The sequence below is a fragment of the Rhinolophus sinicus genome, chromosome 16 (assembly GCF_057876585.1).
Source record: "Rhinolophus sinicus isolate RSI-liver-muscle chromosome 16, RSI-T2T, whole genome shotgun sequence".
NCBI classification, from domain to species: Eukaryota; Metazoa; Chordata; class Mammalia; order Chiroptera; family Rhinolophidae; genus Rhinolophus; species Rhinolophus sinicus.
This window is the reverse complement of record NC_142516.1, coordinates 8,181,927-8,196,446: the sequence shown is the minus strand read 5'-3', so window position 1 is coordinate 8,196,446 and position 14,520 is coordinate 8,181,927. Positions and strand designations below refer to the sequence as shown.

General features: G+C 44.2%; 1 protein-coding gene across 6 annotated transcripts in view; it reads left to right on the top strand.

Moving 5' to 3' along the window:
• The window catches only part of MVB12B (multivesicular body subunit 12B), a 182,806-nt gene that overhangs the window by 48,242 nt on the left and 120,044 nt on the right, over nt 1-14,520 (top strand). For all 6 annotated transcript variants that reach the window (XM_074331024.2, XM_074331027.2, XM_074331026.2 and 3 more), the window contains 3 exons: nt 4-111; nt 5,096-5,192; nt 12,534-12,663. In XM_074331024.2, the coding sequence (XP_074187125.1) occupies nt 4-111; nt 5,096-5,192; nt 12,534-12,663 (335 nt within the window). The remainder of the gene's footprint in view (nt 1-3; nt 112-5,095; nt 5,193-12,533; nt 12,664-14,520) is intronic.

Here is a 14,520-nt window from a genome sequence, read left to right as displayed (position 1 = left end):
TAGGTTGCACAGACAGCAGATGGTGTGGATGCTGACCTCTGGAAAGACGGCTTATTTAAGTCCAAGGTTACCAGATACCTGTGTTTCACAAGATCATTTTCCAAAGAAAATGTAAGTGTAGTAGTGCTTTTCCATTTGCTGAGCGAGCACAAGTCATTTACTTCCTGTTTGAAATTTCCTCAGGTTTTGTGGTGGTTTATTTTCACTGCCATATGAATTTATCTAAGGTTCTAGTGAACTGGGTAGAGTCAGCAGCTAATGCTGTGTTTCATTTATTAACAGTATTATTAACCAGTTACCGAAGTGGAGAGTGAATGCCTTTAAAATGTATTCTCAGGAGGAAACCAGGAAATTTCTCCCACAGCTCTCATTTGCCTACCTTTCCGCCAAGTAACAAAGCCCAGGTAGTGTGAATGTGAGAACTTTGCAGTGGAGCGGGATTTAAAGCTGACCAACAAATGGAGGCATAGCTAGAAAGATACTGCATGGTCACCCCTTTCCACAGATACGGCTTTGTTTCCAAAATGACTGACTTTCTCTCTGAGTCGCTACATGACCTATGACATTTTGTGTTTCTGCAGGTAGGCGCCCACCACATGTATAGATTTCTTTTGGTATGCTGTTTTTAATACTTGGGCCCATAAATTAGGAAATTTGAAAGATACCTACTAAGGCTTTTCCAATAGTGTTTTAATGGGTGGCTTAGAAATAAGAGAAATAGCTTTCCTGAATATCCACTGTATGTGAGGCCTGTCTAGGTACCTGTAAATATACCCCTTCCATCCTGAGACAGTTGAAGTATTAGCTCCTTCCACAGAGAGTTTCTGTGCTTGTCCAAGGTCACCTGTCTTCCCTAGACCCAAATAAGAGAGCAGTCAAATTTTTCATTTGCGTGGGTGACATTTTATTTTTGGCCTAAATGTCATTGTCTCTTTCTAATGCAAAGGTGTTTGTGTGTTTTTTGAAATATTTTTATTAATTTTATTATAACAGTAATATATGCCCCAGGTTTAAAAAGAAAAAAAAAACCCTGCAGATGTCCTCATTGAGAAGCATGAAAAGGGAAAAGTAACAGTCTTTCTCCCCATCACATGCCCTCACAGCTCATGGTCCTGACATGGGGTCTTTGTGTCCCTTCAGCGTTTCCTGGATGTAGACAGGCACACACGTCTCTGGCTGTCACTGCCTTCCCCCCGTCATTCCTGTGTTTGTTGAGAAGTCTTTGTTGGGAAAATTATTCCTAGCATATTCAGAACTGGGGGAGAAGTCATTGCTTTAATTTCCCCCCCAAATACGAGAGTAACCTAGACTTGTTAAGTACAAAGTTTCCAGGGGAGCAGGGACAGGCCTGGCACGAAACACGAAATCTTTTCCATCCAGGCCAGAAGGCGGCAGCGGAGCATGTCAGGAGTCTGAGCAGGTCCCTGGGGCTCATTGTGCAGCCTGTGAGACACCGAGGGGCAGGTGTGAAGGCCGGGTTGCCTTCCAGACAGAGGGCTCACGAAGTTTGGGTCGCCCCCCCCCACCCCATCCTTCCCTCCTACACAGCACACTCCCTGCCTATTTGTCCCTGGGGTTTACCTAAACCTTTTATTGAAGCTATTTATATTTTTAGCTGTTGTCACCTCTGTTCTGTCCGCTGGCTACCGCTGGCAGAAGGTCAGTGTGTTCACTGCCGCTCAGGGCTGTGTGGACAAACTCCCGAGGATTTGAACAGCTCATGTTCACACCCTCGCTCTGCTCAGTGGTGTCACGGTGTCATTACTGATCTCTGCTCAGCCTTCACCTGTCCTGACTGAAGAGGCTTCAGTTCACGACTATGGCCTCAGAGGACAGCCGCGATCTCGCTGATCGTTTTCAATGCCTGTTTTTGTTGCATTCCCCCAAAGGCTGTGGGTTATTGGTACTCTAGGCCAGAAGAGTCCCCAGTCCCTTGGTGTGGGGAGAGTGACAGGTCTATAAATGACAGAGAGAAGTCACCGGGGCTTGTTAATTTGGGGTGTTCTAGGTGAGCGTATTCTAGAAAATGCATTGATTTAGTCAACATTTATTAAGCATTAAAGAGATGTTTATTGAGTGTCTACTTTGTGTATCACAGTCCATGAGGGCTGGGCGTGGCAGGTGGGCCGTGATGAGGGATGTAAGATAGGGTAAGGGCAGCGGGAGAAACCTTCACCTCTCTTTTGAAGCAGTATAGGAAATAGGTGCATTTTGTTTTCAGAAAAAGAATGAATGGATCCTGTCATGAGAGCTAAAGGGACCCATTTCAAGGAGTGGCAGGGGCCCACTTGCTAGCCCAGGAATAGAGCAGGAATGAGGCATAATTTAGTCTGTTGCAGCCAGTGTGTGCTGGCCCTGCTGTCAGAGCCAAGACTTCGCACGGCATGATTTTTTACAACTGTAAAGGAGGGACGTGGGATCTCAAGACTGGACAGAATCTTAATTAGGTGACTTGAGACTCCCAGTGTAGGAGTTTTGGGAGACTCCTTTGGAACCTAAATTTCTTTCCCCCAATAATGCTATTAATACAGAAACCTGGCTTTGGAGTGACATTGCTTCCTGGGGAAGGATCGAGATTAATTGCACTTTTCATGCCCTGTACTTTCTGCATTACCTGTAATAATAATGTACATAGATTAGGTAGGGAGGATATTAAACAGAAGGATTTATGAACATTTGAATATTAAGTTGGTTATCTGTGGCTACCTTAAATGCAAGGTTGTCAAAAATAATTACAGTATACTAGCAAATACTGGCTACCAGAGACAATATAAATACCCTGAGTCAGTGCATATTGGGCTTTTGGCATGAATCATTTGCTCAACAAGGATTGGGAATACGTTCTTCATATTTATGAGGAGGAAATGAAAGGGAGCATGGGATGGGGGAAGGGAGAGGAACTCGCAAAATTAATGGTGTCGCAGACCTCCTGTATTAAACCCAGGACAGCAGCAGCCCCATGCGCAGAGGGACCCCACTTGGACGGCAGGAAGCTCTGACAGTGCAGCCTCCCATTTTGTATGCACGAGAGGCTTCTTGGATGCTTTTTTTTTTTTTTTTTAATGGCCGCACGGCTGATGTTCTGGTTTTATGATCAGGGCCAGTTGTAGATTGTGGAGGGTGAGGTCGCTAAGTGGTTTGCAGTTGACTTCTGTAAAACCCAACTTGTCAAGCAGAAGACATTTGAGAAAGATATTGATGAATGCCCATCTATCTCCGGGGCAGGGAAACATACCCAGTTGTTAATTTCTCAATGCAGAAAAGCAGTGATGACATGGAAACACAACTGCCACGAAAAAAAATTATGATAGATTAGATGAGGCGATTCTGAAAGCAGCTGATGTTTGCGAGCTAGGTTAACGGTTCAAACCCTTCCTGCACGGTCAGAGATTTATTCCACATTCGTGAGGGTCCACTTTCCACTTGCTGTGCCGTGCGGTGTGTTGTTTTCCTGAGGCCCAGCTACCTGGATGTAATAATATAAAATTGTTGGCCAACACGGTGGTTCTGAGAGAAACAGTTTTGTGGCAACAGTGCTGTAAAAACAGCGATCATAGTTTACACCTGACACCTGGATCTTCAGAGTTAAATTTTGAAGAGTTTATTTCATTTGTGTACTTTCAGTTTATAATGTATTTATTAAATATACTTTTAATGTGTTTGTTGATATAGTTTAGATTTGTCATCCAAGCAAATCCAATTTGATTTCTGACTTTGAGGGGCCCACCCCGTTAAAAATGTACCAAGAAACATTAATTTATTCAGCAAATATTGATCAAGCACCTACTGTGTGCCAAGAAGTAGGCTACGCTTGGATTTACAGTAGTAACAGAGTTTCGGTCCTCATGCTTCTTAAACTCTAGTGGGAAGACAGATATTGAATAACCTCACAAATATGCCATGATACATTGGAATGAAGGAAAACAGAGAGTGCCAGGAGATTTAGATGCTAACAACTCCCTGACTGGCTCTCACAGTTAGTGTTGACATTGGGGGGGGGGGGTCTGGCCTCCCGTGCAGGGAGAGGAAAGGGAGATGCAAGCCCTTCTCTGAGCAAAGGGCAACAAGGCCTGAGGACTTAGTGCGGAGGCCACAGGAGGCCGGAGTGACGGACAGGCTTGTCCAGGAACGCAGAACAAGGAAACAGTGTGCTCGTGCGGGGCTTCTGGGGATGAGGAGCTTCTGGGAAATGGGCGTGCAAAGTGCATCCTAACAGGAGAGGTTTGGGATCGGAAGCCATAAGTCTTTCCTTAACTGGCTGTAGCTAGAGAGGGGAACTAAGCTGCAAATGACTCTGAAGATCTTAATGAACTCCCTGAGGTGGCCTCACATAGTTAAGTTGTAGGATAGGTATCTTTAGAGCTTGTTTCCAACCTGAAATGCAGCTGCACATGCCAGCGTGTTTGCAGAGAGTTCTCTGTCGCAATTACAGCGTGGTATGTGCCGTCTTCAGAAGATACTTTTGTGCTGGTTATGGAAACTGTGCACTGTGGACCCCCCCACACTACCACTAAATAGAAACTTTAAGAGACCCTGGTGCATGTCATTTTAGAAGATGTGTAATATTGAGGCAACAGGGCTTTTCACTCTGAATTAGTTTATTATTCTTGGGATTTTACAGAATGTATCTAGCAACCAAAATGCGTGTCGATATGCAGACTGGCGATCACTTAGGAGTGTGATTGGTTCTCTCTTAGGTTTAGCTGCAGCTCTCTCCCCCACACGACTGCCTAAAACCTGCTGGGCCTGAGAGCTGGTGCTCTGGGCTGAGTGGCAGCCTGGTCCCAGGACCTGTGCACAGCTGCCCTCTGCTGGGTTATGTCTCATGCGTCTCCTGGGTTGCTGGTCTGTCTAACCAAGGCCAAGTCCAAGTGAGTGAGTGGCTTTGAGGTTCTGCAGATGAAGCTCCTTCCTGGGGGCCACTGAGTCCCTGTGTGACCGCTGGGGAGCATTAAGTGGCACCTACTCTAATTAACCTACTGTCGTAAAGCTGCAAGAGTCATTGTGTTAAATATGCCGTCTCGAAGCCAAAATGGCAAACCCAGCACAGGCATGTTCAGATTAATAGTCTGTATCTCTTTTCTTTCTTCCCAAGAGTCATTTAGGGAACGTGTTAGTGGATATGAAGCTCATTGACATCAAGGACACGCTGCCTGTGGGCTTCATCCCAATTCAGGAGACGGTGGACACACGTGAGTCATCCTTTGGTACCACTCATCACAATGAGACTTTCCTTCCTCCAGGTGTATTTTAAGATATTTTTTATGTGCACTTTTCTTTGGAAACATTTTAGGAGTCCTTACCGCATGCCCATGAATAAACCCTGCAGCTTTTGACTCATGTCTGACTTGGTTCTCCAAGGAGTTTGCAGTGTTCTGGTTAGTACCATGTAAGTGAGCAGAGTGTGCTTTTCTCTTAGAACGGGGCTCCCTGCTGAATCGGTCACCCCGGAACGGACGAAGAAACTGGTGCAAACTCGTCCTTAGTGCACCCTCTGGTGTTGCCGAAGCCAAGCTTGGCACAAGACCCAGAAGCAAAAGGGGAAAAAATCAAAAGACGCCCAGGGAATATAAGTACAATAATGTCCCCATTTTTAGCTCTTGGAGCTCACAAGAAAAGCCAGCGCGAGAACTGCAGGGTAGAGTACACAGGATTCATTGTACGCGAATACATTGAGCCCTGAGCAGAACCGAGCAGAAGTGAATGGCTGACGACGGATCGGAAGCTCCTTCAGGGTCCTGGAGTGCTTTCCGGTTCTTGTCGGGCCCGTCAGTTACTAACTAACCAGTGCTGGGAAGCCTCCTCGCTTTGATGTAATATCGCTTAACCCATTTCATTTGTAATTACTCTTACCAACTTTAGGACACCCACGATAGTGAAGCAGTCAATCAGAAACAAATACAGAGAATCTTTCTTTATAACACACGGTTTATTTATGAAATTTTGTATCTCATTCTGTGTCATACATACTTGATGTTTTCCATAGTTAGCCCCGTCTTGGACCCACTGTGTTTTGCTGTTTTCTTGCTAGCGTTTCATACCGACCGGAACTTCCATCTCTATGCAGACCCCCACCTGGCTGCTATTTTACTGAAACAAGTAGATGCCATTGCGTAGCATATTTTTATTTCCTTAATAGTCTCCTCGCTTTTGGACATTTTGCTTTTACTTGTTTGTTATTATGTATATTACCTAATAATTATTATAGCTGATATTTAGTATGTTTTTACTGTATGCTAACCCCTGTGATAAATGCTTTACATACTCGATATATTGAATCTTCAGAAGACCCCTATTTGGAGATGGGTATTATTAAACCCATTGCACATATGAGATAAATGAGGCACAGTAACTATTAATACTTAGGGATTAAAGGACTTATCCAAGGTCACACATCTAGAAGTAGGGGACTAACTGGAATACACAAGTCTGACACCAGCCACACTTTTAACCAGAATGTCACTCCATAAGAGCACGTGTTTAAGCGCCTTATACAGATAAAGTTTGTATTATATATTTATATATGAGAGGTTTTTGGTAACAGCTTTATTCGGACATAATTCACGTACCATATCATACAATTTACCCATTTAAAGCATATAATTCAGTGGTTTTTAGAGTATTCACAGAGTTGTGCAATCATTACCACAATCAATTTTAGAACATTTCATCACCCTCCAAAAAAACCTCTGTACTTATTAGTAGCAATCACTTTCCATTTCTCCCAACCCTCACGTTCTCACCCACTGCCAGCCCGAGGCAATCACTAATCTACTTTCTATATAGACTTGCCTGTTCTGGACTTTTCATACAAATGGAATCATACAGTTTGTGGTCTTTTTAATTGGCTTCTTTCATTTAGCATAATGCTTTCAAAGCTCATCCATACTGTAGTGTGTGTTAGTACTTCACTCTTTTTATTGGCAAATATTCCATTTATATGGGTGTACCACATTTTGCTTATCCATTCAATTGATGGCTATTTGGGTTATTTCTATTCTTGGCTATTGTGAATAATGTTGCTATGAACATTCGTGTACAAATTTTTGTGTGGACATGTTTTCATTACCTAGGTATGGAATTGCTGTCATATGGTTACTCTATATTTAACTTTTGAGGAACTGCCAAACTGTTTTTCAAAGGAGCAACAACGTTGTATATTCCTACCAGCAGTGTAGGAAGGTTCCAATTTCTCTACATCTTCACCAATACTTGTTATTGTCATTCTTTTTTATTCTAGCCATCTTAGTGGGTGTCAAGTGGTCTCTCATTGAAGTTTTGATTTGTATTTCCCTGATGACTAATGATGTTGAGCATCTTTTCATGTGCTTGTTGGCCATTTGTACGAGCTCTTCTCTGGAGAAATGTCTGTTCTCATCTTTGCCATTTTAAATTAGGTTGTCCTCTCATTACTGTGTTGTAAGAATATTTTAATATACAGTTGCCCCTTGAACAACATGGGTTTGAATCACAGAGGTCCACTTATATATGGATTTTTTTCAATAAATACAGTAAATGTATTTTTTCTTATGATTTTCTTAATAACGTTTTTCTTTTCTCCAGCTTGCTTTATTGTAAGAATATAGTATATAATACATATGGCATGCAAAATATGTATTAATCAACTTTATGTTATTGGTAAGGCTTCCAGTCAACAGTAGGCTATTAGTTGTTCAATTTTGGGGGAGTCAAAAGTTATATGTCGATTTTTGTGCAGGGGGCAGCCCCCTAACCCTCATGTTGTCCAAGGGTCAACTATATTATAGATGTAAATCCTTTATCAATTATATGATTTGCAAAATTTTCTGTGGGTTTTCTTTTCACTTTCTTGATGTCGTTTGAAATACAGAAGTTTTTTTTATTTTGATGGAGTTCCATTTATCTATTTTTTTCCTTTGTTGCTTATGCGTTTGGTGACATACCTAAGAAACTACTGCCTAATCTATGTTCACCAAGATTTATGCCTATGTTTTTTCTAAGAGATTTATAGTTTTAGCACTTACATTTATATTTTTGATCCACTTTGAGTTAGTTTTTGTGTATGGTATGAGTTATGTGTCCACCTTTATTCTTCTGCATGTGAATATCCAGTGGAATAACCATTCTTTCCCCCACTGAATTGTCTCATCCTTGTTGAAAATCAGTTGACTATAAACGTGAGAGTTTGTTTCTAGGCTCTGAGTTCTCTTCCATTGATCTCTGTCTTTCCTTATGTCAGTATCACAGTCTTGAGTACTGTAGCTTTGTAGCAGGTTTTGAAACCAGGCAGTATGATTCCTCCAACTTTGTTTCTCTTTTTTCAAGATGATTTTGGCTGTTCTGGGTCCCATGATTTTCTTTTTTTTTTTTCTGAGTCCCTTGAATTTCCAGGTGAATTTTAAGATTTATCAATTTCTGTAAAGAAACCAGCTAGGATTTTGATAGGAGTGGTGTTGAATCTGTACATCAGTTTGGCTGTAGTGTAGATTTTGAATGATTTCCTTGTGATAAGTTTCCAAGTACTTGAGTCTACTGGGTTTAGGCCCTCTGTGGTCGATCCCCAACCTTCCTCTACAAACATATTCCTCATCTACAAGCACCCTATACTTTACCCAAACTGAGCCACCCACTGTTCACTTTCTATACCCCTTTCTTTTCTAACTCTACATATTTGCTTTGTTGTTTTCCCTGCCTGAAATGCCCTTTCCCATAACTCTGAATGTCCACATCCTCCGCATCTTTCAGGATGATCCTAAGTTCTCCCACCTGCATCAGGCAGCCTCTGGTCCCTAGATACCAGTTTGAAGCAAGCTCTCCTCTCCAAGGCCGTTAAGATTGATGAGTGCCTAGTCAGCACTGCAGGCTGTGGGACAGAAAGATGACTGAGGTACCAGCCCTCCCCTCAAGGACCTTAGTGTCGCGGGTAACCTGGTCCTGAAAACAAGGATGCCTAACAACATCAATGGTCAGGGTTATTATCATTTGGAGGTCTGCCTTCTTGATTGCTTTTCATCGCACCAGGCACAGCACACATTTATTGAAGGGATGGAGGGAAGTAAGCACATGTGAGTTACAATGGTGGGAAGCCAAAGGGAGTGATTGATTCTGCCTCTGAATTCCCATCTTTACCTCCACTGGGACAAACTGCAGCTGGGCATAGTGGAGAACGTGTGCTCTGGAGCCATACTCACATGATATTGAGTCTGGCTCTGCCACTTACAAACTGTAGGACTTGACCCTCCTGGGCCTCGGTTTTCTCATCTGTAAATTGGGGGGATGTTGTTTACTTCATGATGTTTTTAGCTTGCATTTTAACCATTTATATGTTTTATCCATGTCTTTGCTACTTATCTCTTTCTTTGAGGGCAAGATCCATGTTTAATTTATCTTTTAATCACCTGAGGTACCCACCATACACCGGGCCTTGCTCAGAGGATGGGCTCAATAAAGATAAGCTTTATTACTCTCTTGCCAGATTAACTTCCAGAAATACCAATTCACAGTGCCACTAATGATCCAGACTTGTACCTGTTTTTCACAGGCCTGCCTGCATAGGTTTTAAATTTTTTATTTAGTTTTGCTATGCTAATTTTATTTAATTTTCACTTCATTATTTATTAGCAAGACTGAACATTTTCACAAGTGTTTGCTTGCTGCTTTTGCTTATTCTTAATGACGTGTCTGCTGAAGAACTAAAATTGCCTATAGACTTGTATCAAGTTCCCACTTTTTCTCAGTGTTTTTCTTAGTTTTAAAATTTACATTGGTGTTCGCTTTTGACAACGAATTGACTTATAATGTCTTTCTATTAGTACACTGTAGAGCCAGAAGGGATTTCCCATCCTGCATTTTCCTCTCAATTTGCTGAACCAGTTAAGTGAGGAGGCCCAGGGCTGAGTCCCGCGTGGCCTGTGGTGTGGCTGCTGTGGGGTGAGCCTGGGTGGGAAGCCTCTCCCGGTAATTAGGGGCATGTTGGTTGCTGCGCTGTGTTGTCCTGAGGTTGTCCTGGTATCTTCAACAGGTTTCTTGTCACACAAGGAGGGTGAGTTTAGGCTAGCCTATTCATTTCGGGTCATACGATCATTTCCCGGAACCTTTACCCAGGGGACAGGTGAGCCCAAGCTGACCAGATAAACCTATGTATGGTCAGTCAGCTCTGTGATGCAGTTTGAGTGCATTTAAGGACCTGATTTTATAAAGTCAGCCAAAAAGATGAGACTCCTGTAATTCATTTAAAATACAGTTGTTGCAATCCATATAGTACTTAAAAAGTGGAAGATTGTTTTGGTAAAATGCTGTGTCCTTCCTCTGTGTTCATTAGCGTGACTGAACACATTTCTGTTGACTCTATAATATGTTTACTTAAAACTAGGCCTGTTTAAGCATGTGTAATTAGTGGCGCCATCTCTTACCCCAAGTTGCCTGGATGGAGGAATAGAGCAAAGAGCAGCCTAGCAAAAGCAAGTAAAATATCCACATTTTCGTTTCCTTTGAGGACAAATCTCACCTTCTTCATACTTTCAAAGGCCTGATCTTATCAGCTAATAGTTTTGAAGGTGCAGGGTTGCTCAGGCCATTTTCCCCCAGGATACACTCTCTGCCTTGTTGGGTATAATGTTTGGGGTCTGGATTCAGGACATTATTGTTCATCGCTTGTAGGTCTGCCCTAGCCCTCAGTTTCCTCGCCTAGGAAAAGAACCCACAAATTTTCTGAGCTTCCACCTGGCTCTTTTAAAAATAATCCCCTCCCCAACAACAACCAAACACCTCCCCTGATTCTGATCTCCTGTTGGTGACGTCAGCCTCCGCGCCTCATTCTGCTCCCGGATTTGTATGTGCTTATTTCCTGCCCCAGGACCAAAAGGTCTTGAAAGCCAATGCCAAACCCTGACGTAAATTGTGTGCTGGAGGCTTCCGTGTAATAATGATGTTAAGGATATTCATGGCTGTTCTTGCCTGAGCACTTACTATGTGCCAGGCACTGGGCTAAGTGAAGTGTACGTTTTATCCTGTTTCACCCACCCTATGCTCCTGCCGGGTGGGCTTTCATTAACTCCCTTTTACAGATAATGGAACCGAGGCTAAGAGAAATTAAGGTCATAGTGCTGGAAAATGGCAGAGTTGGGACTTCAACCCAGTTTCCGTCTGACTCATGTACTGAGTAACTGCAACTGACTGAAACTCACGTTTGAAAACCACACATGAACAAACCAATACCTTCTTGGTCACCACTGGAGGTTGCTAGTGCACTGACTCATTACTCTAAGACTTGATAAGTGACTCATGTATTTATCTTTTTTCCCCTACACAAAGCCTATTTCAGAGAGATCAAGTAGTTGAGGAAGAAGTTATTTTTTATATAGGAGAATTCCAGCTAATGAAAGCAGAAGGATCGACAGATTTTGAAAATGACCATTTTGAAATCTTTTGTGAAATTATGGATCTAGACAACAATGACGGGGGAAGTAAACACTGCTCAGAGAATGGGTGTTGGGGGACTCTATAACCAGGTACCAGGCTGACACCACCGGAAGCCAAGGGTGGCATAGCTGGACGCCATGTCACGTGCCGTGATACCATAGGAGGTGCAGGCACCACCTGTGAATTGTTCCTGCCTAACAAGATCTAACCTGAACCTTACAGCCTTTAGCTGCAACTGCCAGTTTACAGGAAGTACAGGGGAATGACCCAGTTTCTCCAACTAATCAGTGCCCAGAAGACAAAGAAAGAGTGGAGAGGTTGTTACAGTAAAAGAGACTTAAAAGACCTAACAACCAAATTCAGACAAACCAACAGTTAAATGGCATTTTTGAGATAATGGAGAAAACTTGACTATAGACCGTCTGTTGTATGATAGTAAGAAATCATTGTTCATTTTGTTAGGAATGATAACGGCATGGTGGTCATGTTTAAAACAATTGTCTGCCATAGATGCCTACTGAGATATTGACGGGTGACAAGACATGGTGTCAGAGATTCATTTTAAATTCTCCAGCAGAACTAAGTTGTGTGTGTGGGTGAGAACAGCTTGTCCATTTTTGACAGTGTTGAAACGGGGTGACTGGAACATGTGGATTCATTTACTGTTCTCTCTAGTTTGGGGAATGTTTGAAAATTCTATAGTGAAAAGTAAAAAGGAAGAAAGTCCAGATAGTAAAATGTAATAATACTCAGGGTGTCCGCATGTGTGTGTCTGACGGCTGGAGCGCTGAGCTGGTTGTGGTTGTGGCTCTTAGGAGCCAGCACCAGGGTTTATTCCAAGCTGCTTCTCCTTACAGAGGTAGACGTACTCCTGGGAGTGCCTTCTCTGCAGAGGATGCCTGGGGTTGGGTCCTGAACGCAGAGCATGGGAACTGGTGCCTACTCTGCAGTCGCAGTCTGTCCACTGCGGCCCTGCGGAGGGCAGGAAGGTAGAGCCCGGCCCTCCTGTAGGGCCACTAGGATGACCGGTCATTTCCGCTGCTGGGGAAGGAATGTGACGGGAGCCATAGTGCTCAGAATTGAGATGTTGGCATCTCTGGAAGACTCATACCTTTTCTTGTTTTTTCCTTCAGAGGAAGTAGCTTTTAGAAAGAAGAGGCTGTGCATTAAATTTATCCCACGGGATTCAACTGAAGCTGCAATTTGCGACATTCGGATCATGGGCCGGACCAAGCAGGCGCCCCCTCAGTACACGTTTATTGGGTAAGTCTTACAACACAGATCTCGTCTCTTCTCTCTGCTGAGAGGACTCAGGTCGGTCAGGTCACTTCTGGGGACGTAGCCCTCAGATTTTCTGAGGGGCCCATGAGGTTTTCGACCTTTGCTCTCGTTTCCACCCGTCCTGCATGTGCCACAGCCAGGCTGAAACGCCACACCACCGACCCCTCCGTGCCTTTGTTCATGCTGCTCGCTCCATCTAGGCCTTTCCTTCCCCTGTCCTTCCGTGTGCTCGTCCTTTAGGCTCTCAGGGCCTTCCCAGGTGGCCGAAAGCCAAGGTGTTCTCTCCTTTGTGACCACTGGGCCCAAGACCCTGGACGTGGTGGTGACTCGGACAAACCAGAGCCTGCTCTCATAGAGTTTGTGTTGTATTAGGGGTGACGAGCAACAAACAGGAAATAAATGAGACCATTTCAACTAGTGAAGGAAATGAAACACAGCAATGAACGGGGCTATGTCAGCTAGGGGCTCAGGAAGGTGACATTTGAGCAGAGAACTCAAGGTCAAGAAGAAACCAGCATGCAGAGATTTGAAGGCAGAGGAGAACAAGTGTACGGTGGGAATGAACATGGCACGTTAGGGGGCAAACGCAGCCCAGAGAGGCTGCATGGCCGAGCGCAGAGGAGTCGGGATGAGGGGTGCAGTGGCAGGACCTCGTAGGACACGACAGAGGTTTGGATTTTATTCCAGGAGCACCGGGAAGCCATTGGAGAGTTCTGATTTGGGGAAAAACTTGATATGACCATGTGCTAATTTGGGGGACAGTGTTTTGGTCTGATGTTCGTCTTCCCCGACAAGCAGAGGACTGCTGAGGGCTGGGCCCACTGTGTCTTATTCACCCTGTAGCCTCACTGCCGGGCACGGGCCTGGCTCTGAAGCTGCTTCATAAATACTAAGTACAGGGAATCTCAGGATTTCCCTCTTGGCTCTTTTGATTGTAAGTGACAGGAAACCCACCCCAAGCTGGCTTCTGCAAGAGGAAGAATTTGTTAGCTGACACAACAGCAGAGTTCAGGAGCAGGTTGGCTTCAGGTGTGGCTGGAAGTAGGCGGTCAGAGGACGTCACTGGGGTCTAGTTTCCCCCTCGCTCCTTGCTCTGATTCCTCACGGGGGACCCCATCCCTGGACATGTTCTCCCCTAGTGGAGAAACAGTGGTGCCGTCTGTTCACCTACTTCTCCAGGTTCAAGTCCCGAGGCAAAGAGCAAGTCTCTGTTCTCGATAATTCACATAGAAGTTCTAGAATTCAGTCTCGTTGGTCTTGATTGATCTCACTGGGGTCATGTGCACTCTGAACCCATCACTGCTACCTGGAAAATGTTCTCTCTTACCGTTGCTGAGCAGGAATTGGGGTCAGTTTCATTGAAACTCAGGGGATAAGAATGAGGAGTCAGAATGGGGCGGGGAGGTGAATGGATGCTGGGTGTCCAAAGGATAATAGATGTTCATTATTCTCAGTCAACTGAAACTCGGGTCTTTCCAGTTCCTCAGTGTGGCCGACGGTTTCAGCCCCTCAGCTGTGTGCCGCCCTGGTCGGCTGTGCAGGCATCTCGCTTGTCCCTGTGGGTCCCCATGGAAACGTGCTCCTACTGGCTTTTGAAGTCAGCCTCCTGGGTCTGGGTTGTGCTCTATTTTGCTTCGAGCCCAGACCCTTCTCTTTCAAACCCAGGGCCTTTCCCGGTAAGTTAGACACAGACTGGGCAATAGAGGGGCTGTGGTGTTTGCTTGGGCAGCTGGTCTCACAGAAATAGAGATTATTTTCATTTTGGTGCACAGGAGTTTGTTTAGACTGTTCAGCTAGTAATCTCAGGAGTTTGTGGTCCTTGAGCAGGACTCGATGCTC